This window comes from Ascaphus truei, chromosome 6, assembly GCF_040206685.1.
Source record: "Ascaphus truei isolate aAscTru1 chromosome 6, aAscTru1.hap1, whole genome shotgun sequence".
Lineage (NCBI taxonomy): Eukaryota > Metazoa > Chordata > Amphibia > Anura > Ascaphidae > Ascaphus > Ascaphus truei.
The window spans coordinates 7,924,257-7,950,641 of NC_134488.1; the positions used below are offsets into that span (position 1 = coordinate 7,924,257).

General features: G+C 55.6%; 1 protein-coding gene across 1 annotated transcript in view; it reads left to right on the forward strand.

The window, feature by feature from the left end:
* The first annotated feature begins 1,174 nt into the window (after window positions 1-1,174).
* Window positions 1,175-26,385, forward strand: part of LOC142496653 (suppressor of tumorigenicity 14 protein homolog) — a 59,304-nt gene continuing 34,093 nt past the window's right edge. Inside the window, exons 1-6 of the mRNA XM_075603355.1 lie at window positions 1,175-1,353; window positions 1,722-1,849; window positions 3,770-3,840; window positions 10,093-10,244; window positions 11,461-11,496; window positions 12,369-12,609. Of these exons, the coding sequence (XP_075459470.1) occupies window positions 1,197-1,353; window positions 1,722-1,849; window positions 3,770-3,840; window positions 10,093-10,244; window positions 11,461-11,496; window positions 12,369-12,609 (785 nt within the window). The 5' untranslated portion in view covers window positions 1,175-1,196. The remainder of the gene's footprint in view (window positions 1,354-1,721; window positions 1,850-3,769; window positions 3,841-10,092; window positions 10,245-11,460; window positions 11,497-12,368; window positions 12,610-26,385) is intronic.

Genomic DNA, 26,385 nt, shown 5'->3' on the forward strand with positions numbered 1-26,385 from the left:
GCATTGGATCAGATAGTATATTCTTGCTGGGCTCTTGATGCTACAGATTAGAAGTATCTGCGTCTGTAACTCTGTGTATCCCATTGCTGTCCTGATCACCAGGTGGCAGATTTTATATCCCTGAGTCATCCAATCTTAAAGGTGTCGGGACCTGTTTTATATCTTTGCTCACCCTTATACTTTGTTTCCAGTCTCTTTTCAGTGCTCTCCTGGCCTTGAAATCAAGTACCAGACGAGATTAAATGAGCACTCTCCTAGAACCAAACAGAGTTAATGGCAGTATCATGTTTAATGGGCTAAATATCGGTGATTGGTAGTTATTAAAATCCGTATATTAAAAAACAAAATATGCCTTTCAATGCACCCATGCTAACTCTACACGTTAAGTAAAATGCAAGTATCCAATCTCTACTGTGATAGGTGTGCTTATGGCTATAGCTAAATCCTCACTGCTCGTCTCGTATTTCTTACATGTAAAGTAATTATGATGCCCTCATTGTTTAATCCAGTTTTATCAGATACTTATTCTTATGAATTCATTTTTGACAGGAAACAAGAATGCAGCAATTCGCTCCTCTCTTGAGAAGTAGGGCTTTGTATTGCTGCTGCACGTATATCCGATTACTATTCTAGAACAAATCAGCCCTATAAATAAGCGCATTACTTGTGTGCAGGGTTTTGTAGGGTCTGTCCACAAGGGTTTGCTAATATGGTGTCTTCTCATTGGCATTGAACAGTTTGACATTGTAATACAGTTCTTGATGGTGTTTTGAGCACTCCTAATCACGTCCGTGTTGGTATGCAGCCTGTGTGAACGCTGTTCACCTGTGCAGTGGCGGTGCATTTCAAACCCTTCTGTCCAATGAGGATTTAATGCCTTAATAGAAGCAGTTCATTGTGGCATTTTATAAGACGAGACGTGCAGTGAAGGGTTCTTGTTAGTAAGGTTAACACTGCTCTACGTTTTTCTTTTGTGGCTGAGTGATGCTCTCTTGATCTCGATGGCACCTCTAAATGATTTTGTATGACGAAAGGGCTATGATTTGAGGCAGAGATACTTAATTTTTTTTTTTTAATGTCATTCTAAAGTGTAGCAACCAATTGAAACATTTGCTGACAACCTTACTTCTGATACAGGTAAACCTACCCCTTTTATTCCATCTGTTTCATGTGTTCACTTTGTGTCGCTGCAGAATATGAACGGGTTTGAGGAAGGGGTGGAGTTTCTGCCCGTCATGAACACCAAGAAAGTGGAGAAGAGAGGTCCTAAGAGGAAATTTATTTTCCTTGGAGTGGTGATTGGAGCCGTCCTGCTCTCTCTCACCATTGGGCTTCTTGTCTGGCACTTTAAATGTAAGTATATCCTAGAAGAACCTCTACTGTCACAGCATCGCAATACTGCCGTACAGCGCATCCATGCTACAGTACTGTATACAGCTTTGCCACCGCAATTCATTTCATTATTGTTTTAATAACTTCCTAAGACAACTCAATCCTGAGCTGAAGTATCGTTCAGATGGCTCATCACCTGCACTTCATTTGTCATTACACCCACACACACCACACACACCACACACACCACACACACCACACACACCACACACACCCCACACACCCCACACACACCACACACACCACACACACCACACACACCACACACAGCCATCGGAAACCACATTTTTGTAGCACACTCTCTAGTTTTTCTGTCCTTATCTTTCCAGACCGCAATGCATCTATGCAGAAAATATACACAGGACAACTAAGGATCACCAACTACCCTTTCTTGGACGCATATGAGAACCCATCAAGTCCAGAGTATGCCGATCTCTCTGCAAAGGTCATTGAAATGGTAAGATGATTTGTTGCTCTTTCCCTTCCTATTCTACCAAACAATATCTTATGTGCAAAAACAAATGTCACACGTGGCGATCCTATTTTAAACCAAACCGTGACAGTGAAAATATATATATATTTCTGTGAATAAATATGAAAGTGCATAAAAATATTTATAAATCAAGCAATGTGTACTTCAAATGTGATTTTTTTTTTTGCTTTAAGTGCGTGCATTTAAATTCCAAGTCAGTAAATTATTAAGCACAGGTTGCTGCTCAGAAACTCCCAGAAATATTCCAACAGTTCTTCCAGAGTGTATTTTCTTCCACATCAGGGGAACGCAACTCTGTGGTTTTCTAAAAAAAAGAAAATAAACACAACCGTATAATGGGTTTTTAACAGGCTGAAAATGTGGGCTACGCTTACTTACATTTTCCCCATGATATTAAAGCATCTCCAAAATAGTGGCAAAACGTTCAGTATATGTTGAACCATGTAGAACAGTGCAAATGACTTAAGGTAAGATCGAGGACATTTCGCTCTCTCACCACCTCTCATTACTCGGATGTCGACGTCCTCGATCCTACCTCAAGTCGTTAGCGCTGTTTATATGCCTTAAAGACCTTACATCCTATAAAGAATGTTTTTTTTTACACCGTCTGCACTAGTGCGCCTAATCCTGACGACGTTCTACACGGTTCAGCATTCTGAAAGTTTTGTCATTGTATTGGAGATGCTTTAATATTATGGGGAAGATGTGAGGAAGACCAGTAACTTCCAGCCCACATTTTGCAACCTGTTGAAAACCCATTACACTATGTTGTGTTTATCATTAACCTGATGTTGGGGGAAAAAAGCCAACATGTTATGTCTGAGAAATATCGTATTCACTATTTTAACTGCATTATAGTAGTTTTGCTGAGGAAACAGTTTGTCTGTTATTTCTAAGTATTTTCTTTGGGTTAGAAGCACTCTTCTCATTTCCAGGAATAGCTTGTGTAAAAGGAAGATGCCCAAGATCTCGCATGATTATTGCATGGCTCAAACTGCGGGTTGTGCCACTAGTCACATGAACAGCTATAGTGTGCGTGAACATTTCTCTCCATGTATATTGCTGTCATGCCTATATATGCATAAAAAAGTTCCAAAATAGAGTACTCCTTGCTAGTGGAGGAATAAGTGACAGACTCGCACTTAATATAGATGGGACAAAAAATAATAATAAAAGCGACTAGAAGAAAACAAGTGAACCAATTGTTCAATATTTTTGAAAAGTTTAACATATATTTGTACGGTCCAATGATCTCACTCACATTGCAAATTCTTTAGGGCATTGTACAATCTCCCGGGTCTTTGATCGCAAAGATTGTACTCCGTGACTGGAGTGTGCGTGCTGGGATCGGAGACCCCAGAGATTGTACAATGCCCTAAAGAATTTGCAACGTGAGTTTGAGACCATTGGGTGGTACAAATATATTCTACACTTTACAAACATTATTGCATTATTGGTTGGTTCCCTTGTTTCCTTTTCATCCCTTTTTAAGATTTTTTGTCCCCATCTATGTTAAGTGTGAGTCTATCGGTTTGTCACTTATTCCTACACTAGCAAGGAGCGCACTATTGTGGAACTTTTTTGGGACATTGAACTTGCCCATAGTGGAGGGCAATGGATTAGTGCTGCACGTGCTGTGTTATAATGGTTTGCCAACATTCTATCAGCCCACAATAACTATGATGTTTGTGTCACTATATTTGTATAATTTATTTGTGTAGACACTATATATTTGATTAGTTTGATGCATTTTTACACTTGGTCACTTATAGAGCAGCGCTATGAATATATATTTTTTACATTTCTACATTGGCACAAAACGGAACCATTCTTTTTGCATGATGCATGCTGCTTTGAATGATTATTTTCCACTGTTTGTTGTAGCTCAAGAATACATATCAGGGAGTTCCAGATCTTGCTCCACATTTCAAACAGTGCAACGTCACTGCATTCAGGTAAGTCCTTTATGTTGAGCACCTACAAAGAATGAGGATGGAGGCTTTGAGAGATGGGAGGCTGTACTGAACCAATTTATCTGTTTCTATTTATTAAATGTAACGCTTGTTCGTGTCTGGTCTGACCCACCCAATCTTACATTGGCCCCTGTGGTCTTTCCAGCCCCGTTACATGTCTGTGTATGGTGGTGCACCTGTAGGCAACAGGACTCCTGAGTCTCCCGCATGATGGTATTCGGGAATGTCAAGCCGGACAGGTATCTGAGGTAGTGGGTGACGAGTCCTACTTACATCACGTGCAGCGCCTCCACCTCATCAGGATCTATGCTTATGCAGGTAGATGGTCCTGATAAGGAACTCCTTCTTGGTGGTGAGGGCCCCAGGAGAGTAATTGCAGACTCACACCATGGGGTTTTTGGTAAACAAGCCATATTTATTGTGCGTGGTGATAAGGGCCAGCTGCCCCTCACAATCCTCGTCTCAGCCGCACATTCTGCCGTGATTCCTTTAAAAGGTACGCCCTCCCAATGGAGTGGGATTCCCTCTCCCCGCAGGGAGATCACCCCTGTGCCAGGTCCCTGGACACAGTTGGCCTTCCCTGGCTTGATATAAATTGGTGCCACTAGTTACTGCACTAGTGGGCACCTTTAACTGGCTGCTTCACCTTGCACCATCAACTCACAGCAACCACACACTGCAACCTTCACACTAACTTTAGGCGGTGCAGTGCCTTATATACCTCAGGAAACAGGCACATGTCTGAGGTCACTAATAATGGACTCAGAGCATGTAGCCACTCCCATCCATACATAGGGCACCTCACCAGGGTGTGAGGGTAAACCTCCATGATTACTGCTGGCATTCCTGTAACTTACCAGGTTTTTCTGCCAGCAGAGAGATGACTGTAGGCATTGTTAGACATGACTACATAAACAAATTAGGGGAAAGTATTTTTGGCTTGCAGTTACAGTATCACAGGTCATTCAATTACTATTTTTGTGCCACGAAGGCTTGTTTATTCAATATAGTAAATGTGGTTCGGTGTTTTAACATCTGTCAAATTGATAGATATTATTTTTTTAACTATGAAAAGTGTTAGAAATTTGTTGCATTACTTTATTTTAGATTTATACAAGCTCTGAGCAGGCCATAGAACTATCATAAAATGTGTGAAAAAATATATTGGGAATAAACAGAAGAAACTGGCAACTACTCTTTTGGCTCCATATAACCACTACTCCTACAGTATGACATAAGGGCAAAATCAACGCAGGTATCTAGATACATTGATATCAAGAGATGTATGTCTACTAGTGTCATAGGCCGAGCCCTCTTTCAATTTAATTACTTGGTTCCTTTGAACTGGGACATTACATGGCCAATAACAGCACTAATTATCTTCCTTGTCTTCACACACAAGGACCTGGTAATGTAATGATTTAGAACAATTAATGTATGTTATCTTTGGACTGCCTGCTGTTTACTTGTGTTAGACTTTGGTCCCGCTGCGTCCGACGGCGCGCACGGCCGCGTGTGCGTTCCTCACCAACAGGGGTATCCTTTCCTAGCCGGTCCCCCCTCGCTGCACGGCTCACAACGCGCTGTGACGCGTCAGCCGCCAGGGGATGCAAGAAAATTGCGACCCCGAGCGGTGCGTGGTACGCTGATGAGCCTGGCGGGGTGCGGGAGCTGTCAGAGAGCTTCCTCCACAAGGTTGTGTGTGTGTGTGTGTGTGTGTGTACCGGGGGGAGGGATCAGCATGGAGAGGAGGACATTTGTGGTGGGGGGGGGAGCTGCTTACCTTCCAGCATACAGCTGGCAGCAGCTCCCTCCTGCAGCCCGGGAGACCGACCCCCGCTGGAAGGGGGGGGGGGTGCTGCTATCGGACAGGAGCAGCAGAGGGCATGTGGGTGGTCCCTCCTGCAGCCTGGGAGACCTCCGCTGAAACCACGCCCCCGGCCGCCGCTCCCGCTCCCTACAGACCGCATATAGCGGTCAAGTGCCTCTCCATGCGCCGCTTGTCTGCAGTACGGGCGCGTGGTCTGAGGCAGTGGGGCCTTAGCCTTATACCAGTCGCAGTCCAATTAGAGAAAGTAGCAATTTTAGCAAGCTCAAAACCCAAATTCATAGTATATATTTGTAATCCCTCGTTATTTCCCTTAAACTGACTTCTATATGCTAAAGTGAGGGCCCATGTACTAATCCCTGTTTAAAACCATTGCTATCCCACTAGCTGAGCATGTGGCCTGAAGGCCAGACAACAGGACATAACTCTGGGCCTTGAATATACAGAATTTATTTATAACACCTTGACACACACAGATATCTATAAGTGTGTGTGTGTGTGTGTGTGTGTGTGTGTGTGTATAGTAATCATGGGGTTTCCCCACTCCTATGCAGCTTCAGTGAGTCATAGAGTGGGCGGTGCAAGCAGGCCTTGTGTCCAATCAGGAACTCAGGTCTGCTTCCTGATCTCCATATACTTAAGGAGCTGCACACACCAAATTTAGTAAGTTGCCTCTACCCTTGAGAGAGGCTGGTCTACCCATAACAATTGTGCAGGGCTCTGCCAACCTGTGGCCCTCCCTGAGGGGAGTGGAGGGAGACTATTCCATATACTCCACCAGGGAGTAAGGGAAGAGCTAGGACTGCTCCTGGGGCCCTTGGCTGGGAGGGAAAGGTCCAGGGACATCCTGAGGGTAAGTCCCTAAGCTCTGCTGTTGCTGTACTATTGAAGTGTGCTAATAAAGTGTTACTGTTTCACCATACCTTCTTGCCTGAGACTGAAATCTATCAGGGGGAAGAGTAAAGAAGTTCTCCTGTAGGGATTTCTCCCTTCATCCCAGGGGGATGTACTTCAATAGTACAGCAGAGCTTAGGGCCTTACCCTCAGGATGTCCCTGGAGTCCTGGACCTTTCACTCCCAGCCAAGGGCACCAGGAGCTGTCCTAGCTCTTCCCTTACTCCCTGGTGTGTGTGTGTGTGTAGATGTACATATATACACATACAGAAGCTCCATAGCATAATACTGTATGTAATGGGGTTCGCCTGGCCCCCCTCGTTACCTCCGCTGCGTGGGTGATCGCAAGTGCCGCCGGAGTCGAGCGGGAGACCCGCCGGCAATTCTGGAAGGTGGGGGCCGAGCAGGGAGTACTCCAGAGGCTCTGCGGCGGCCCGGCTAGTACAGGGCACCGCCATGTTTGGTCGTTGCGCATGCGCAGTGCAGGTGTGCGGCTGGAGGCCCCTGGTATGTCGTACAGGTGCAGGACAAGCGCGCGAACGGCTGGCCAATAGTGAAGAGGCTCTAAGCTGGTACTAAAATTCCCATGCGCTTCAGCAGGGCCACATGAAGGCAGGGAACGAATAGGCGTTGAGGATTTGCTGTCAGGCAGGAAAGGGAAGCGTGCAGCAGAGACCACGCTAGCCAGTGTGTCCTAGGAGAGCAAGGGGAGAGGAGGTGTGTATTGCAGGGGGTCAGTGACTCACTACATAGGCCAGGAATTACCCCTAGGCCCCAGTGCAGGCCCTGAGTCACCACCAGATTGTGGTACTGCAGGGAACAGCCACAGATGGGGACAGCATACCCTTTACTGATAGTAGCAGACAGGGATACAGTATCTTCCTGCGCTGCCTGGTGGTCGGTAGTTTGGGATCAAGCTACTGGATGCAAGTAAAGACTCGTGTGAGATTCCCTGTGCGTGAGGAATCAACGGAGAGCTACCATGCTAGATCGGCGGATCCTTTTTGAAGTACAGTTACCGGGTGCTGGAGCGCCCGGAAAGTATTATTATAAGTGCACCAACACCTGTACCTACAGGCGCTGATCCCGCCTTGGGGTTGAGGTTCTTGGGGACACTAAGGATAAAGTGACCAACGGACTGGTCCAGTACATTGGACACGGTGTGGGGTGCACGCGGTGGTGGGAAAGGGACATTACTCCAGGGTGGAGCGTGGCCAGAGCCACTGGTACAAAGGTTACCTAGTCAAGGACAATATCTATTGTGTGAGCATTATATTATTGCAAGGTTATCAATACATTCTATATGCATATGCTGTTCATTGTTATATCCATATCTGCTTACATATGTCTATGCTCCATATAGTAAAAGGTTCCAGAGTTGTGGATGGTCATTGTTATTCTTGTCCAGGGGCATCTCACTTATTGGTGATCCTGGGCGAGTGGAGGCGAGGTCAGATTACTTATTGTTGCTCCAGGCCCCCAGTTAGCGGAGGCTCAGATCTCGCTGAGCAAGCAGGTATATACAGCATTAGTAGCCTTTCTATGTTAACAGGAAAGAGGGTTACATGTATAAAAAAGTAGAATCTTTATTACAAACTAGAGTGGCCAACAGGACTGGCACTCGCTTCAAATGAGTAAAAAACCCTCATTGGAGACAATCTGTAAACTTTTCAGAACAGCTGAGGGACGAATGAACTGGTTAGTACACAAAGGAACTGTGGTGGCTGCTGTCATCAAACGGATACTCATCTGTAGTGTAGCATGCAACTGCTGTATCCAGAGGTCCCTTCCGTGTCGCCAATAGTAATGGGAATTCCAACGGGCTCTCACCCCGATCTGGCAGGCAGTGGTTTCTGCCTGTTACACGTAGTAAATATAATGCCTTTAACTCACTGGTATAAAGGCTACCCAGCACGGAACGCCTCACCTAGCACAGCTCGGCACACGGAGCCATACACTATCCTTGACACCGCACACAAAGTCCACACCCCTCAGACAGCTCCAAGCAGCGTGACCATGTATTATTTGTCATCTTAAGGCACGGCAGTGAGCGTTGAGCCGGAAGATCGGGAGAAAGACCTGAAAAGTATATTTTCGCGCTGCTGCCGTTGCACGTCAAGCTCTTTAGCCAATCACTGTGAAACTGCAATACAGATGGAGGAAAAACTAGCTGAATTGCGCACAGGTTTGCTCCTATGTTTCCATTAAAAATACAACTATTTGATTAATTTAAAGTTTTAAAAACCACAATACACTTTAAATGTTTATTTTTTATAAACGATCACGCCACCACTTACAACTATATAAACTAAACGTGCGCGCCACGTGCATGCGCAATGCCGGGTGCGCGCCCGCACTCGCACCAGTGCCAACTATAAAACAAGCCTAACTCTGTGCCCAGGGCATACTTGAAAACGAGAGGTAACTCTCAATGTATTATTCCTGGTAGCACATTTTAAAAATAAATAAATGTGCAGTCCATTGAGTTGTGTTTACACTTTTTGACTAATATGTAGCCCTCTTTCCCTCTAGTTTGAAGGGTCTACTAGTTCTGGCGGTAGCTGTCGTCTCACAGGGATCTGAGCCTCCGCTACTGGGAGCCTGGGGTAACGAATATACTGAGTGGCAGCGCCTCCACTTGCACGGGATCCCTATTGTATGGGATAACCCCGAGCAGGAACTATTAATAAGTCCACAGATTATAATAATAAAGTTAACTGTGAGCAATAGCAATACTAATGGTTACAGCTATACCTCGCCGCGCATGGCGTTGTCCAACCACCGTGTATCCCCACACAGTGTCCAGAGTACCAAAGGTGTCCCTTGGTCACTTCACCCAATAAGTGTCCCCAAAAGATGTGTCCCTCTCTTGCAGTCTAGTCCCAGACTGCAGTTGCAATAGTTCAAAGGAAACCGCTGTGGCCCTACGCTGACTAATCACTAAAAGGGCAGAATCCCTAACTGAAAGGGCCTTCCCTAAAGCAGCCACAATCTAGGATGAGTTGGGGCCTAGGGGATCTCTGGCCTAGTGTAGAGGGTCACAGACCCCTGCATCTATACAACCTCCCCTAGCTGTGTCCCAGCTCCAACTGCCCGCAAGCCCTCAGAGCTCCAACTGTATCAACTGCCTCAGCAGGGAATCCTAACACTCTATTGGTCAGGCCTAGCCACCTGACTCCGCAGCCCTGTGGCCTTCTGGGGGCTGTAGTCCCCGGGAAACCCTCTTATCATTGGCGCCACGTGCGCTACCTGTAATGGCCACCACAAATCTCGGCAGCTACTGGCCGTGCGTGCGCGTATCTAACATGGCGGCGCCCTGAGCTCTCTCTTCTCTGCTCTCGCCCAGCAGCAACCCCCCCTTCTCCCAATTTGCAGCAGAGGTAAAAGTCAAACCGGGGAACCCAGGCCACATATAGTAATCTCAATGCTATTCATGTCCCTCAAACAGCATGGTGATGAAATTGCTAATGATCTGCATCTTTTTTTTCTTTCTTTTTTTCTCCCCCTTCCAGTGAAGGCAGTATAATTGCATATTACTGGGCTGAATTTGCAGTACCGGCTTATCGAGAAGCTGCACTGGAAAAGGCCATGTCTGAGCTAAAGGTGAAAACTGTTTATCTGCGTCATCACTCCCTGCTGTCTGTGGATTCTCTTGTGGCATTCCGTAAGTATGACCTCCAACACGGCATTCTGTTTAGAGAGGAACAGAGACAGATTCTCCTCCAGAAAACTGGAGCTCATTCTAGTCCTACAGGCAGCCAGTGAGCAGGCTGGAAACAAGCAGAGGAAACGCAAAGCTGAACAAATAGGTGACACATTGGAAAATAGTTATAAATAAAACTGCTATATTATGCAGCTGTATAATAGTACTGTCATGTTAACACTAGCTCAGATCAAGTTTTATGCCTAAACCTAATCCATACCTCTATTCATACTACTGCATTTCATGATGAAATCCTTTAACCGTAACTTAGCTCTCTTTTATAGTTCTTTTTTTTAAATCCTGAAATGGAAAGGAAAATCATTTCTTAAGAAATAGCATAACACGGTATCAGGAAGGTAAAGCAGCAAAACATGAAATATTGTGTGTTTTTATTTTTTATAATAAATCAGTTCTGTACTATTAGATAATAGTGACCTGTTTTAAAAAATTTTTTATTAACTCTAAATGCCATATTTAATGTGTTTTTATGCATCCTTTGATTTCCATAGCAGGTTTTAGTCCACCTCCCAAGCAGTGCCGGCACTTTCCTTACTGTGGTAATTTGTTGCCAATGTCCCATTAGGAGCTGTGAACTTTAACACTAGATCAGCGGTGCGCATAGTGGGGGGTGCGAGATATTTCTGGCGGGACGCGGCATTTCAGGGGACCCGCGCTCTTCCCCCAGGCATTTAAATTAAATGCGGGGGGGATTGCGTGAGGCCCCTGCAACTCTAAACTTACTTCGTCTCTGCCATTGTCAGGATTCGTGTCCATGGCAACGCGGCGACATGACCCGTGGGGAGAGAGGGGGGGGGGGGGGGAGGTGTCGCGTAGCGCGCACCACCGGAGGTGAAAAGGCAGAGGGGGCGCAGCAAAAAAAGTTTTGCGCACCCCTGCACTAGATAATGTTACTCATGTAATATCAGGATACATTGTAGCTGCTGAGCTACACTTGACTGAAGGATTGATTGAAACTCATAGGCGACCATTGTTAGGCACATACTAAGGATTTTACAGATTTATAACAGGAGCACCAAATGATTGCCAGCTTGGTTAAGAATGTATAATTATAAATTGTCACATGCTTTACAGCTAAAAAAAAAAAAAAAGTGAATGTAAATGTGCTTTAAATATCATCATCCCTTCCATTGCTTAATCCAGTCTCTCTGTCTCACAGCTGTTGATATCGAGTTGGCGAGAAAGTTCAGGGACAGTAAGTGTAAACTTCTGATATTTCACTTATTAACATATTGTCTAATATGCATAAAAAAATATGGTTGTCACACTAGTTTTTTTTTTGTTTAGTTTGGGTAATTGGGTGACGATTAGACCCTACAGATAGATATATAAAAACGTGGTATATGAACTTGCTCAGTGGCCTTTTCTATCTGTGCAGTCGTAAAGGGGCCTTACATCTGTCTGTGGATGGTGGGACGTGCTATAGTAACGTAATAATAATAATCATGTTTTCTGAGCACTGACTATATAATCAGCTCGGCGTATAGAATTTTACAGGTACTGAATCTCTGCTTCAGAGCTTTCAATCTTAAGGCTGTTATATACAGTGTGTGTGTGTGTGTGTGTGTGTGTGTGTGTGTGTGTGTGTGTGTGTGTGTGTGTGTGTGTGTGTGTGTGTGTGTGTGTGTGTTAATATTTATTAAAAAAAAACATTCGTAAAAAGAAAATGTATTGGACCACACACACACACACATACACACATACACATGCATACATACATTTGAGCGCAGGCAGCGCCGCAAAAAAAGATGATTTTCCTCATCTTCGCCGCTGTCTGTCGACTCCCCTTTCCCTGCCGTGCGCGCGCGCGGCCCTTGTATAGACAGGCGTAGAACGTGCCTAATGTTGGAGCCTGAGAGAATGATAAAATTAGAGCTGGCACTGGAATCTGAATCATGTACACCCAAATCAAGGGCACTATCCTTACCATGATGCTATTCCTTCAGCAGCTTTTGGGCCTATTGTCTTTTTTTTGCTGCCATCTGCATGTGAAATGTCAAACTGATTAACTGGGGTCTCATTATTTTTAGGGTAATCTACTCATCTACTGTCTTCCTTCTCCCCCAGGTGGACGCACTTTTTTTCTGCACACCAAAACTGGAGATGTGACAAAGTTTTCCACTTCTGGTTTTCCCAACTCTCCGTACCCTGCAAATACTCTGTGCCAATGGGCACTTCGTGCAGATCCTGATCATGTGATCCGCCTCAACTTCAAAACCTTCAAAATGGAGCCATGTAAAACCCCTTATGGAGACTATGTGATGGTGTATGACTCTCTGACCGCAGTGGAGCCTCGAGTTCTAGTGAGGTGAGTGTGCCGAGGGTTTGGCTATGTGTATCTGTCCATTGTGTCACTTTCAAGTTGTAATAGCTTGTCTGACACTACCCTCAACAAAATATACTAATCACCACACTTTGCTACAGAAACTGCTGGCGTTTCTCTCCTGCAAACTAGAAAAATCTGTACTGTGTTAGCTCATATAGTAGAGGGGAAAAGGTTTTTGTAATAAAATTGAGCAAAAATTGGGTAGCAGTGATAACCACTTTAACAAGTTTATTTCTTATAGGGCTTTTCTCCCAATGGGACTAGTCAAAGTGCTTCACATTTACAATATAGGACATTTGGTATTTACAGACAGTCCTTGCTAAGATGCTGGTTATTGGCATCTGAGGTACAGGGAAACTTGCCCAAGGTCACAAGGTGCCGATACTGGGAATTGAACCAGGATCCCATCTATATACATATATCGTGCGGTGTGCGTATAACTGTAGGTTGCATTAAAGGGTGCGCTAAGAGCCCACTGTATCCCCCTCTCCATATAGACTGTGGGGAAAAACCAGTCCACAGCTTTATTTTTTTTAACCTAAGATTTATCAACTCTCTTCCACCACCTCACCGGCCGCATGACCATAGTTAAGTGCCCAACAGCATTGCCGTGTGTTACCCACGTAAGGCTTCTCCGAATTACTTCACCAGCCACAATGACTGTGCCATTTATATTCGGTATTCATATACCTCTTGGGCTTTCCCAGCCTGACAGGGTAACCATCCACCGACTGCTGACAATACCTACCTACAACAGAACACACATTAGCATCATAGTTTTTTAATTTTCTTTATTAAGCAAAACAACATCAGAACATTTTCGTACATACAGTTCCTCACGCACGCGCACACGCACACCGCCTGCAGTTCCTCACGCACGCGCACGCCGCCTGCAGTTCCTCACGCACGCCGCCTGCAGTTCCTCACGCATGCCGCCTGCAGTTTCTCACGCACACCGCCTGCAGTTTCTCACGCACACCGCCTGCAGTTCCTCACGCACACCGCTTGCAGTTCCTCACGCACGCGCACACCGCCTGCAGTTCCTCACGCACACCGCCTGCAGTTCCTCACGCACAACGCCTGCAGTTCCTCACGCGCGCGCACACCGCCTGCAGTTCCTCATGCACGCGCACACCGCCTGCAGTTCCTCACGCACACCGCCTGCAGTTCCTCGCGCACACCGCCTGCAGTTCCTCACGCACACAGCCTGGAGTTCCTCACACACGCGCACACCGCCTGCAGTTCCTCATGGCGCACACCGCCTGCAGTTCCTCCCGCACACCGCCTGCAGTTCCTCCCGCACGCGCACGCCGCCTGCAGTTCCTCCCGCACGCGCACACCGCCTGCAGTTCCTCATGCACGCGCACACCGCCTGCAGTTACTCACGCACACCGCCTGCAGTTCCTCACGCACACCGCCTGCAGTTCCTCGCGCACACCGCCTGCAGTTCCTCACGCACACAGCCTGGAGTTCCTCACGCACGCGCACACCGCCTGCAGTTCCTCATGGCGCACACCGCCTGCAGTTCCTCACGCACACCGCCTGCAGTTCCTCCCGCACGCGCACGCCGCCTGCAGTTCCTCACGCACACCGCCTGCAGTTCCTCACGCACGCGCACACCGCCTGCAGTTCCTCACGCACGCGCACACCGCCTGCAGTTCCTCACGCACACCGCCTGCAGTTCCTCACGCACGCGCACACCGCCTGCAGTTCCTCACGCACACCGCCTGCAGTTCCTCGCGCACGCGCACACCGCCTGCAGTTCCTCACGCATGCGCACACCGCCTGCAGTTCCTCGCGCACGCCGCCTGCAGTTCCTAACGCACGCCGCCTGCAGTTCCTCGCGCACACCGCCTGCAGTTCCTCGCGCACGCCGCCTGCAGTTCCTCGCGCACGCCGCCTGCAGTTCCTCACGCACACCGCCTGCAGTTCCTCGCGCACGCGCACACCGCCTGCAGTTCCTCACGCACACCGCCTGCAGTTCCTCACGCACGCCGCCTGCAGTTCCTCGCGCACGCCGCCTGCAGTTCCTCACGCACGCGCACACTGCCTGCTGTTCCTCACGCACGCCGCCTGCAGTTCCTCGCGCAAGCCGCCTGCAGTTCCTCACGCACGCCGCCTGCAGTTCCTCGCGCACACCGCCTGCAGTTCCTCGCGCACGCCGCCTGCAGTTCCTCGCGCACGCCGCCTGCAGTTCCTCACGCACACCGCCTGCAGTTCCTCGCGCACGCGCACACCGCCTGCAGTTCCTCACGCACACCGCCTGCAGTTCCTCACGCACGCCGCCTGCAGTTCCTCGCGCACGCCGCCTGCAGTTCCTCACGCACGCGCACACTGCCTGCTGTTCCTCACGCACGCCGCCTGCAGTTCCTCGCGCACGCCGCCTGCAGTTCCTCCCGCACGCCGCCTGCAGTTCCTCGCGCACGCCGCCTGCAGTTCCTCGCGCACGCCGCCTGCAGTTCCTCGCGCACGCCGCCTGCAGTTCCTCGCGCACGCCGCCTGCAGTTCCTCACGCACGCGCACACCGCCTGCAGTTCCTCGCGCACACCGCCTGCAGTTCCTCGCGCACACCGCCTGCAGTTCCTCGCGCACACCGCCTGCAGTTCCTCACGCACACCGCCTGCAGTTCCTCACGCACACCGCCTGCAGTTCCTCACGCACACCGCCTGCAGTTCCTCACGCACGCGCACACCGCCTGCCATTCCTCACGCACGCGCACACCGCCTGCAGTTCCTCATGCACACCGCCTGCAGTTCCTCACGCACACCGCCTGCAGTTCCTCACGCACGCGCACACCGCCTGCCATTCCTCACGCACGCGCACACCGCCTGCAGTTCCTCATGCACACCGCCTGCAGTTCCTCACGCACGCGCACACCGCCTGCAGTTCCTCACGCACGCGCACACCGCCTGCAGTTCCTCACGCACACCGCCTGCAGTTCCTCACGCACGCGCACACCGCCTGCAGTTCCTCGCGCACGCGCACACCGCCTGCAGTTCCTCATGCACCCGCACACCGCCTGCAGTTCCTCACGCATGCGCACACCGCCTGCAGTTCCTCACGCACACCGCCTACAATTCCTCACGCACGCGCACACCGCCTGCAGTTCCTCACGCACACCGCCTGCAGTTCCTCACGCACACCGCCTGCAGTTCCTCACGCACACCGCCTGCAGTTCCTCACGCACACCGCCTGCAGTTCCTCACGCACACCGCCTGCAGTTCCTCACGCACACCGCCTGCAGTTCCTCACGCACACCGCCTGCAGTTCCTCACGCACACCGCCTGCAGTTCCTCGCGCACACCGCCTGCAGTTCCTCGCGCACACCGCCTGCAGTTCCTCGCGCACACCGCCTGCAGTTCCTCGCGCACACCGCCTGCAGTTGCTCACGCACACCGCCTGCAGTTCCTCGCGCACACCGCCTGCAGTTCCTCACGCACACGCACACCACCTGCAGTTCCTCACGCACACCGCCTGCAGTTCCTCACGCACACCGCCTGCAGTTGCTCACGCACACCGCCTGCAGTTCCTCGCGCACACCGCCTGCAGTTCCTCGCGCACACCGCCTGCAGTTCCTCGCGCACACCGCCTGCAGTTCCTCACGCACACCGCCTGCAGTTCCTCACGCACACCGCATGCAGTTCCTTACACACGCGCACACTGCCTGCACTTCCTCACGCACACCGCCTGCAGTTCCTCGCGCACACCGCCTGCAGTTGCTCACGCACACCGCCTGCAGTTCCTCGCGCACACCGCCTGCAGTTCCTCACGCACACCGCCTGCAGTTGCTCACGCACACCGCCTGCAGTTCCTCGCGCACACCGCCTGCAGTTCCTCACGCACACGCACACCACCTGCAGTTCCTCACGCACACCGCCTGCAGTTCCTCACGCACACCGCCTGCAGTTCCTCACGCACACCGCCTGAAGTTCCTCACGCACGCCGCCTGCAGTTCCTCACGCACGCCGCCTGCAGTTCCTCGTGCACACCGCCTGCAGTTCCTCACGCACAACGCCTGCAGTTCCTCACGCACGCGCACACCGCCTGCAGTTCCTCCCGCACACCGCCTGCAGTTCCTCCCGAACACCGCCTGCAGTTCCTCGCGCACACCGCCTGCAGTTCCTCACGCACGCGCACACCGCCTGCAGTTCCTCGCGCACACCGCCTGCAGTTCCTCACGCACGCGCACACCGCCTGCAGTTCCTCACGCACGCGCACACCGCCTGCAGTTCCTCGCGCACACCGCCTGCAGTTCCTCGCGCACGCCGCCTGCAGTTCCTCACGCACACCGCCTGCAGTTCCTCACGCACGCGCACACCGCCTGCAGTTCCTCACGCACACCACCTGCAGTTCCTCACGCACACCGCCTGCAGTTCCTCACGCACGCCACCTGCAGTTCCTCACGCTCACCGCCTGCAGTTCCTCACGCACACCGCCTGCAGTTCCTCACGCACACCGCCTGCAGTTCCTCACGCACACCGCCTGCAGTTCCTCACGCACACCGCCTGCAGTTCCTCACGCACGCGCACACCGCCTGCAGTTCCTCACGCACACCGCCTGCAGTTCCTCACGCACACCGCCTGCAGTTCCTCACGCACACCGCCTGCAGTTCCTCACGCACACCGCCTGCAGTTCCTCACGCACGCGCACACCGCCTGCAGTTCCTCACGCACACCGCCTGCAGTTCCTCACGCACGCGCACACCGCCTGCAGTTCCTCACGCACACCGCCTGCAGTTCCTCACGCACACGCACAACGCCTGCAGTTCCTCACGCACACGCACGCCGCCTGCAGTTCCTCACGCACACGCACGCTGCCTGCAGTTCCTCGTGCACGCCGCCTGCAGTTCCTCGCGCACGCGCACACCGCCTGCAGTTCCTCACGCACGCGCACACCGCCTGCAGTTCCTCACGCACACCGCCTGCAGTTCCTCACGCACGCGCACACCGCCTGCAGTTCCTCACGCACGCGCACACCGCCTGCAATTCCTCACGCACGCGCACACCGCCTGCAGTTCCTCACGCACACCGCCTGCAGTTCCTCACGCACGCGCACACCGCCTGCAATTCCTCACGCACGCGCACACCGCCTGCAGTTCCTCACGCACGCGCACACCGCCTGCAGTTCCTCATGCACACCGCCTGCAGTTCCTCACGCACGCGCACACCGCCTGCAGTTCCTCACGCACACCGCCTGCAGTTCCTCACGCACACCGCCTGCAGTTCCTCACGCACACCGCCTGCAGTTCCTCACGCACACCGCCTGCAGTTCCTCGCGCACACCGCCTGCAGTTTCTCGCGCTCGCGCACACCGCCTGCAGTTCCTCACGCACGCGCACACCGCCTGCAGTTCCTCACGCACGCGCACACCGCCTGCAGTTCCTCATGCACACCGCCTGCAGTTCCTCACGCACGCGCACACCGCCTGCAGTTCCTCGCGCACACCGCCTGCAGTTCCTCACGCACACCGCCTGCAGTTCCTCACGCACACCGCCTGCAGTTCCTCACGCACACCGCCTGCAGTTCCTCACGCACGCGCACACCGCCTGCCGTTCCTCACGCACGCGCACACCGCCTGCCGTTCCTCACGCACGCGCACACCGCCTGCAGTTCCTCACGCACGCGCACACCGCCTGCAGTTCCTCACGCACACCGCCTGCAGTTTCTCACGCACACCGCCTGCAGTTTCTCACGCACACCGCCTGCAGTTCCTCACGCACATCGCCTGCAGTTCCTCACGCACACGCACACCGCCTGCAGTTCCTCACGCACACCGCCTGCAGTTCCTCACGCACACCGCCTGCAGTTCCTCACGCACACCGCCTGCAGTTCCTCACACACACGCACACCGCCTGCAGTTCCTCACGCACACCGCCTGCAGTTCCTCACGCACGCGCACACCACCTGCAGTTCCTCGCGCACGCGCACACCGCCTGCAGTTCCTCATGCACACGCACACCGCCTGCAATTCGTCATGCACGCGCACACCGCCTGCAGTTCCTCACGCACACCGCCTGCAGTTCCTCACGCACACCGCCTGCAGTTCCTCACGCACACCGCCTGCAGTTCCTCACGCACACCGCCTGCAGTTCCTCACGCACACCGCCTGCAGTTCCTCACGCACGCGCACACCGCCTGCAGTTCCTCACGCACACCGCCTGCAGTTCCTCACGCACGCGCACACCGCCTGCAGTTCCTCACGCACACCGCCTGCAGTTCCTCACGCACACGCACACCGCCTGCAGTTCCTCACGCACACGCACACCGCCTGCAGTTCCTCACGCACGCTGCCTGCAGTTCCTCGCGCATGCCGCCTGCAGTTCCTCGCGCACGCGCACACCGCCTGCAGTTCCTCACGCACGCGCACACCGCCTGCAGTTCCTCACGCACACCGCCTGCAGTTCCTCACGCACGCGCACACCGCCTGCAGTTCCTCACGCACGCGCACACCGCCTGCAATTCCTCACGCACGCGCACACCGCCTGCAGTTCCTCACGCACACCGCCTGCAGTTCCTCACGCACGCGCACACCGCCTGCAGTTCCTCACGCACGCGCACACCGCCTGCAGTTCCTCACGCACGCGCACACCGCCTGCAGTTCCTCACGCACACCGCCTGCAGTTCCTCACGCACACCGCCTGCAGTTCCTCACGCACACCGCCTGCAGTTCCTCACGCACACCGCCTGCAGTTCCTCACGCACACCGCCTGCAGTTCCTCACGCACACCGCCTGCAGTTCCTCACGCACGCGCACACCGCCTGCAGTTCCTCACGCACACCGCCTGCAGTTCCTCACGCACGCGCACACCGCCTGCAGTTCCTCACGCACACCGCCTGCAGTTCCTCACGCACACGCACACCGCCTGCAGTTCCTCACGCACACGCACACCGCCTGCAGTTCCTCACGCACACGCACGCTGCCTGCAGTTCCTCGTGCACGCCGCCTGCAGTTCCTCGCGCACGCGCATACCGCCTGCAGTTCCTCACGCACGCGCACACCGCCTGCAGTTCCTCACGCACACCGCCTGCAGTTCCTCACGCACACCGCCTGCAGTTCCTCACGCACGCGCACACCGCCTGCAGTTCCTCACGCACGCGCACACCGCCTGCAATTCCTCACGCACGCGCACACCGCCTGCAGTTCCTCACGCACACCGCCTGCAGTTCCTCACGCACGCGCACACCGCCTGCAGTTCCTCACGCACGCGCACACCGCCTGCAGTTCATCGCGCACGCGCACACCACCTGCAGTTTCTCGCGCTCGCGCACACCGCCTGCAGTTCCTCACGCACGCGCACACCGCCTGCAGTTCCTCATGCACACCGCCTGCAGTTCCTCACGCACGCGCACACCGCCTGCAGTTCCTCACGCACACCGCCTGCAGTTCCTCACGCACACCGCCTGCAGTTCCTCACGCACACCGCCTGCAGTTCCTCACGCACACCGCCTGCAGTTCCTCGCGCACACCGCCTGCAGTTCCTCGCGCACACCGCCTGCAGTTTCTCGCGCTCGCGCACACCGCCTGCAGTTCCTCACGCACGCGCACACCGCCTGCAGTTCCTCACGCACGCGCACACCGCCTGCAGTTCCTCATGCACACCGCCTGCAGTTCCTCACGCACGCGCACACCGCCTGCAGTTCCTCGCGCACACCGCCTGCAGTTCCTCGCGCACACCGCCTGCAGTTCCTCACGCACACCGCCTGCAGTTCCTCACGCACACCGCCTGCAGTTCCTCACGCATGCGCACACCGCCTGCAGTTCCTCACGCACACCGCCTGCAGTTCCTCACGCACGCGCACACCGCCTGCAGTTCCTCACGCACACCGCCTGCAGTTCCTCACGCACACGCACACCGCCTGCAGTTCCTCACGCACACGCACACCGCCTGCAGTTCCTCACGCACACGCACGCTGCCTGCAGTTCCTCGTGGACGCCGCCTGCAGTTCCTCGCACACGCGCACACCGCCTGCAGTTCCTCACGCACGCGCACACCGCCTGCAGTTCCTCACGCACACCGCCTGCAGTTCCTCACGCACGCGCACACCGCCTGCAGTTCCTCACGCACGCGCACACCGCCTGCAATTCCTCACGCACGCGCACACCGCCTGCAGTTCCTCACGCACACCGCCTGCAGTTCCTCACGCACGCGCACACCGCCTGCAGTTCCTCACGCACGCGCACACCGCCTGCAGTTCATCGCGCACGCGCACACCACCTGCAGTTTCTCGCGCTCGCGCACACCGCCTGCAGTTCCTCACGCACGCGCACACCGCCTGCAGTTCCTCATGCACACCGCCTGCAGTTCCTCACGCACGCGCACACCGCCTGCAGTTCCTCACGCACACCGCCTGCAGTTCCTCACGCACACCGCCTGCAGTTCCTCACGCACACCGCCTGCAGTTCCTCACGCACACCGCCTGCAGTTCCTCGCGCACACCGCCTGCAGTTCCTCGCGCACACCGCCTGCAGTTTCTCGCGCTCGCGCACACCGCCTGCAGTTCCTCACGCACGCGCACACCGCCTGCAGTTCCTCACGCACGCGCACACCGCCTGCAGTTCCTCATGCACACCGCCTGCAGTTCCTCACGCACGCGCACACCTGCTGCAGTTCCTCGCGCACACCGCCTGCAGTTCCTCGCGCACACCGCCTGCAGTTCCTCACGCACACCGCCTGCAGTTCCTCACGCACACCGCCTGCAGTTCCTCACGCACACCGCCTGCAGTTCCTCACGCACGCGCACACCGCCTGCCATTCCTCACGCACGCGCACACCGCCTGCAGTTCCTCATGCACACCGCCTGCAGTTCCTCACGCACGCGCACACCGCCTGCAGTTCCTCACGCACACCGCCTGCAGTTTCTCACGCACACCGCCTGCAGTTCCTCACGCACACCGCCTGCAGTTCCTCACACACACGCACACCGCCTGCAGTTCCTCACGCACACCGCCTGCAGTTCCTCACGCACGCGCACACCACCTGCAGTTCCTCGCGCACGCGCACACCGCCTGTAGTTCCTCATGCACCCGCACACCGCCTGCAGTTCCTCACGCACGCGCACACCGCCTGCAGTTCCTCACGCACACCGCCTGCAATTCCTCACGCACGCGCACACAGCCTGCAGTTCCTCACGCACACCGCCTGCAGTTCCTCACGCACACCGCCTGCAGTTCCTCACGCACACCGCCTGCAGTTCCTCACGCACACCGCCTGCAGTTCCTCACGCACGCGCACACCGCCTGCAGTTCCTCACGCACACCGCCTGCAGTTCCTCACGCACGCGCACACCGCCTGCAGTTCCTCACGCACACCGCCTGCAGTTCCTCACGCACACGCACACCGCCTGCAGTTCCTCACGCACACGCACACCGCCTGCAGTTCCTCACGCACGCTGCCTGCAGTTCCTCGCGCACGCCGCCTGCAGTTCCTCGCGCACGCGCACACCGCCTGCAGTTCCTCACGCACGCGCACACCGCCTGCAGTTCCTCACGCACACCGCCTGCAGTTCCTCACGCACGCGCACACCGCCTGCAGTTCCTCACGCACGCGCACACCGCCTGCAATTCCTCACGCACGCGCACACCGCCTGCAGTTCCTCACGCACACCGCCTGCAGTTCCTCACGCACGCGCACACCGCCTGCAATTCCTCACGCACGCGCACACCGCCTGCAGTTCCTCGCGCACGCGCACACCGCCTGCAGTTTCTCGCGCTCGCGCACACCGCCTGCAGTTCCTCACGCACGCGCACACCGCCTGCAGTTCCTCATGCACACCGCCTGCAGTTCCTCACGCACGCGCACACCGCCTGCAGTTCCTCACGCACACCGCCTGCAGTTCCTCACGCACACCGCCTGCAGTTCCTCACGCACACCGCCTGCAGTTCCTCACGCACACCGCCTGCAGTTCCTCGCGCACACCGCCTGCAGTTCCTCGCGCACACCGCCTGCAGTTTCTCGCGCTCGCGCACACCGCCTGCAGTTCCTCACGCACGCGCACACCGCCTGCAGTTCCTCACGCACGCGCACACCGCCTGCAGTTCCTCATGCACACCGCCTGCAGTTCCTCACGCACGCGCACACCGCCTGCAGTTCCTCGCGCACACCGCCTACAGTTCCTCGCGCACACCGCCTGCAGTTCCTCACGCACACCGCCTGCAGTTCCTCACGCACACCGCCTGCAGTTCCTCACGCACACCGCCTGCAGTTCCTCACGCACGCGCACACCGCCTGCCATTCCTCACGCACGTGCACACCGCCTGCAGTTCCTCATGCACACCGCCTGCAGTTCCTCACGCACGCGCACACCGCCTGCAGTTCCTCACGCACACCGCCTGCAGTTCCTCACGCACACCGCCTGCAGTTCCTCACGCACACCGCCTGCAGTTCCTCACGCACACCGCCTGCAGTTCCTCACACACACGCACACCGCCTGCAGTTCCTCACGCACACCGCCTGCAGTTCCTCACGCACACCGCCTGCAGTTCCTCACGCACACCGCCTGCAGTTCCTCACGCACACCGCCTGCAGTTCCTCACACACACACGCACACCGCCTGCAGTTCCTCACGCACACCGCCTGCAGTTCCTCACGCACGCGCACACCACCTGCAGTTCCTCGCACACCGCCTGCAGTTCCTCATGCACCCGCACACCGCCTGCAGTTCCTCACGCACGCGCACACCGCCTGCAGTTCCTCACGCACACCGCCTGCAATTCCTCACGCACGCGCACACCGCCTGCAGTTCCTCACGCACACCGCCTGCAGTTCCTCACGCACACCGCCTGCAGTTCCTCACGCACACCGCCTGCAGTTCCTCACGCACACCGCCTGCAGTTCCTCACGCACACCGCCTGCAGTTCCTCACGCACACCGCATGCAGTTCCTTACACACGCGCACACCGCCTGCAGTTCCTCACGCACACCGCCTGCAGTTGCTCACGCACACCGCCTGCAGTTCCTCGCGCACACCGCCTGCAGTTCCTCACGCACACCGCCTGCAGTTGCTCACGCACACCGCCTGCAGTTCCTCGCGCACACCGCCTGCAGTTCTTCACGCACACGCACACCACCTGCAGTTCCTCACGCACACCGCCTGCAGTTCCTCACGCACACCGCCTGCAGTTGCTCACGCACACCGCCTGCAGTTGCTCGCGCACACCGCCTGCAGTTCCTCGCGCACACCGCCTGCAGTTCCTCGCGCACACCGCCTGCAGTTCCTCGCGCACACCGCCTGCAGTTCCTCACGCACACCGCATGCAGTTCCTTACACACGCGCACACCGCCTGCACTTCCTCACGCACACCGCCTGCAGTTCCTTGCGCACACCGCCTGCAGTTGCTCACGCACACCGCCTGCAGTTGCTCACGCACACCGCCTGCAGTTGCTCACGCACACCGCCTGCAGTTCCTCGCGCACACCGCCTGCAGTTCCTCACGCACACCGCCTGCAGTTGCTCACGCACACCGCCTGCAGTTCCTCGCGCACACCGCCTGCAGTTCCTCACGCACACGCACACCACCTGCAGTTCCTCACGCACACCGCCTGCAGTTCCTCACGCACACCGCCTGCAGTTCCTCACGCACACCGCCTGCAGTTCCTCACGCACGCCGCCTGCAGTTCCTCACGCACACCGCCTGCAGTTCCTCGCGCACACCGCCTGCAGTTCCTCACGCACACCGCCTGCAGTTCCTCACGCACACCGCCTGCAGTTCCTCACGCACACCGCCTGCAGTTCCTCACGCACACCGCATGCAGTTCCTTACACACGCGCACACCGCCTGCAGTTCCTCACGCACACCGCCTGCAGTTCCTCGCGCACACCGCCTGCAGTTGCTCACGCACACCGCCTGCAGTTCCTCGCGCACACCGCCTGCAGTTCCTCACGCACACCGCCTGCAGTTGCTCACGCACACCGCCTGCAGTTCCTCGCGCACACCGCCTGCAGTTCCTCACGCACACGCACACCACCTGCAGTTCCTCACGCACACCGCCTGCAGTTCCTCACGCACACCGCCTGCAGTTCCTCACGCACACCGCCTGCAGTTGCTCACGCACACCGCCTGCAGTTCCTCGCGCACACCGCCTGCAGTTCCTCGCGCTCACCGCCTGCAGTTCCTCGCGCACACCGCCTGCAGTTCCTTACACACGCGCACACCGCCTGCACTTCCTCACGCGCACCGCCTGCAGTTCCTCGCGCACACCGCCTGCAGTTGCTCACGCACACCGCCTGCAGTTCCTCGCGCACACCGCCTGCAGTTCCTCGCGCACACCGCCTGCAGTTCCTTACACACGCGCACACCGCCTGCACTTCCTCACGCGCACCGCCTGCAGTTCCTCGCGCACACCGCCTGCAGTTGCTCACGCACACCGCCTGCAGTTCCTCGCGCACACCGCCTGCAGTTCCTCACGCACACCGCCTGCAGTTGCTCACGAACACCGCCTGCAGTTCCTCGCGCACACCGCCTGCAGTTCCTCACGCACACGCACACCACCTGCAGTTCCTCACGCACACCGCCTGCAGTTCCTCACGCACACCGCCTGCAGTTCCTCACGCACACCGCCTGCAGTTCCTCACGCACGCCGCCTGCATTTCCTCACGCACGCCGCCTGCAGTTCCTCGTGCACACCGCCTGCAGTTCCTCCCGCACACCGCCTGCAGTTCCTCCCGCACACCGCCTGCAGTTCCTCGCGCACACCGCCTGCAGTTCCTCACGCACGCGTACACAACGCCTGCAGTTCCTCGCGCACACCGCCTGCAGTTCCTCACGCACGCGCACACCGCCTGCAGTTCCTCACGCACGCGCACACCGCCTGCAGTTCCTCGCGCACACCGCCTGCAGTTCCTCGCGCACGCCGCCTGCAGTTCCTCACGCACACCGCCTGCAGTTCCTCACGCACACCGCCTGCAGTTCCTCACGCACACCGCCTGCAGTTCCTCACGCACGCGCACACCACCTGCAGTTCCTCGCGCACGCGCACACCGCCTGCAGTTCCTCACGCATGCCGCCTGCAGTTCCTCACGCACGCCGCCTGCAGTTCCTCACGCACACCACCTGCAGTTCCTCACGCACACCGCCTGCAGTTCCTCACGCACGCGCACACCGCCTGCAGTTCCTCACGCACACCACCTGCAGTTCCTCACGCACACCGCCTGCAGTTCCTCACGCACGCGCATGCCGCCTGCAGTTCCTTACGCACGCCACCTGCAGTTCCTCACGCACACCGCCTGCAGTTCCTCACGCACACCGCCTGCAGTTCCTCACGCACACCGCCTGCAGTTCCTCACGCACACCGCCTGCAGTTCCTCACGCACGCGCACACCGCCTGCAGTTCCTCACGCACACCGCCTGCAGTTCCTCACGCACACCGCCTGCAGTTCCTCACGCACACCGCCTGCAGTTCCTCACGCACACCGCCTGCAGTTCCTCACGCACGTGCACACCGCCTGCAGTTCGTCACGCACACCGCCTGCAGTTCGTCACGCACACCGCCTGCAGTTCCTCACGCACACCGCCTGCAGTTCCTCACGCACACCGCCTGCAGTTCCTCACGCACACGCACACCGCCTGCAGTTCCTCACGCACGCGCACACCGCCTGCAGTTCCTCACGCACACCGCCTGCAGTTCCTCACGCACGCGCACACCGCCTGCAGTTCCTCACGCACACCGCCTGCAGTTCCTCACGCACACCGCCTGCAGTTCCTCACGCACACCGCCTGCAGTTCCTCACGCACACCGCCTGCAGTTCCTCACGCACACCG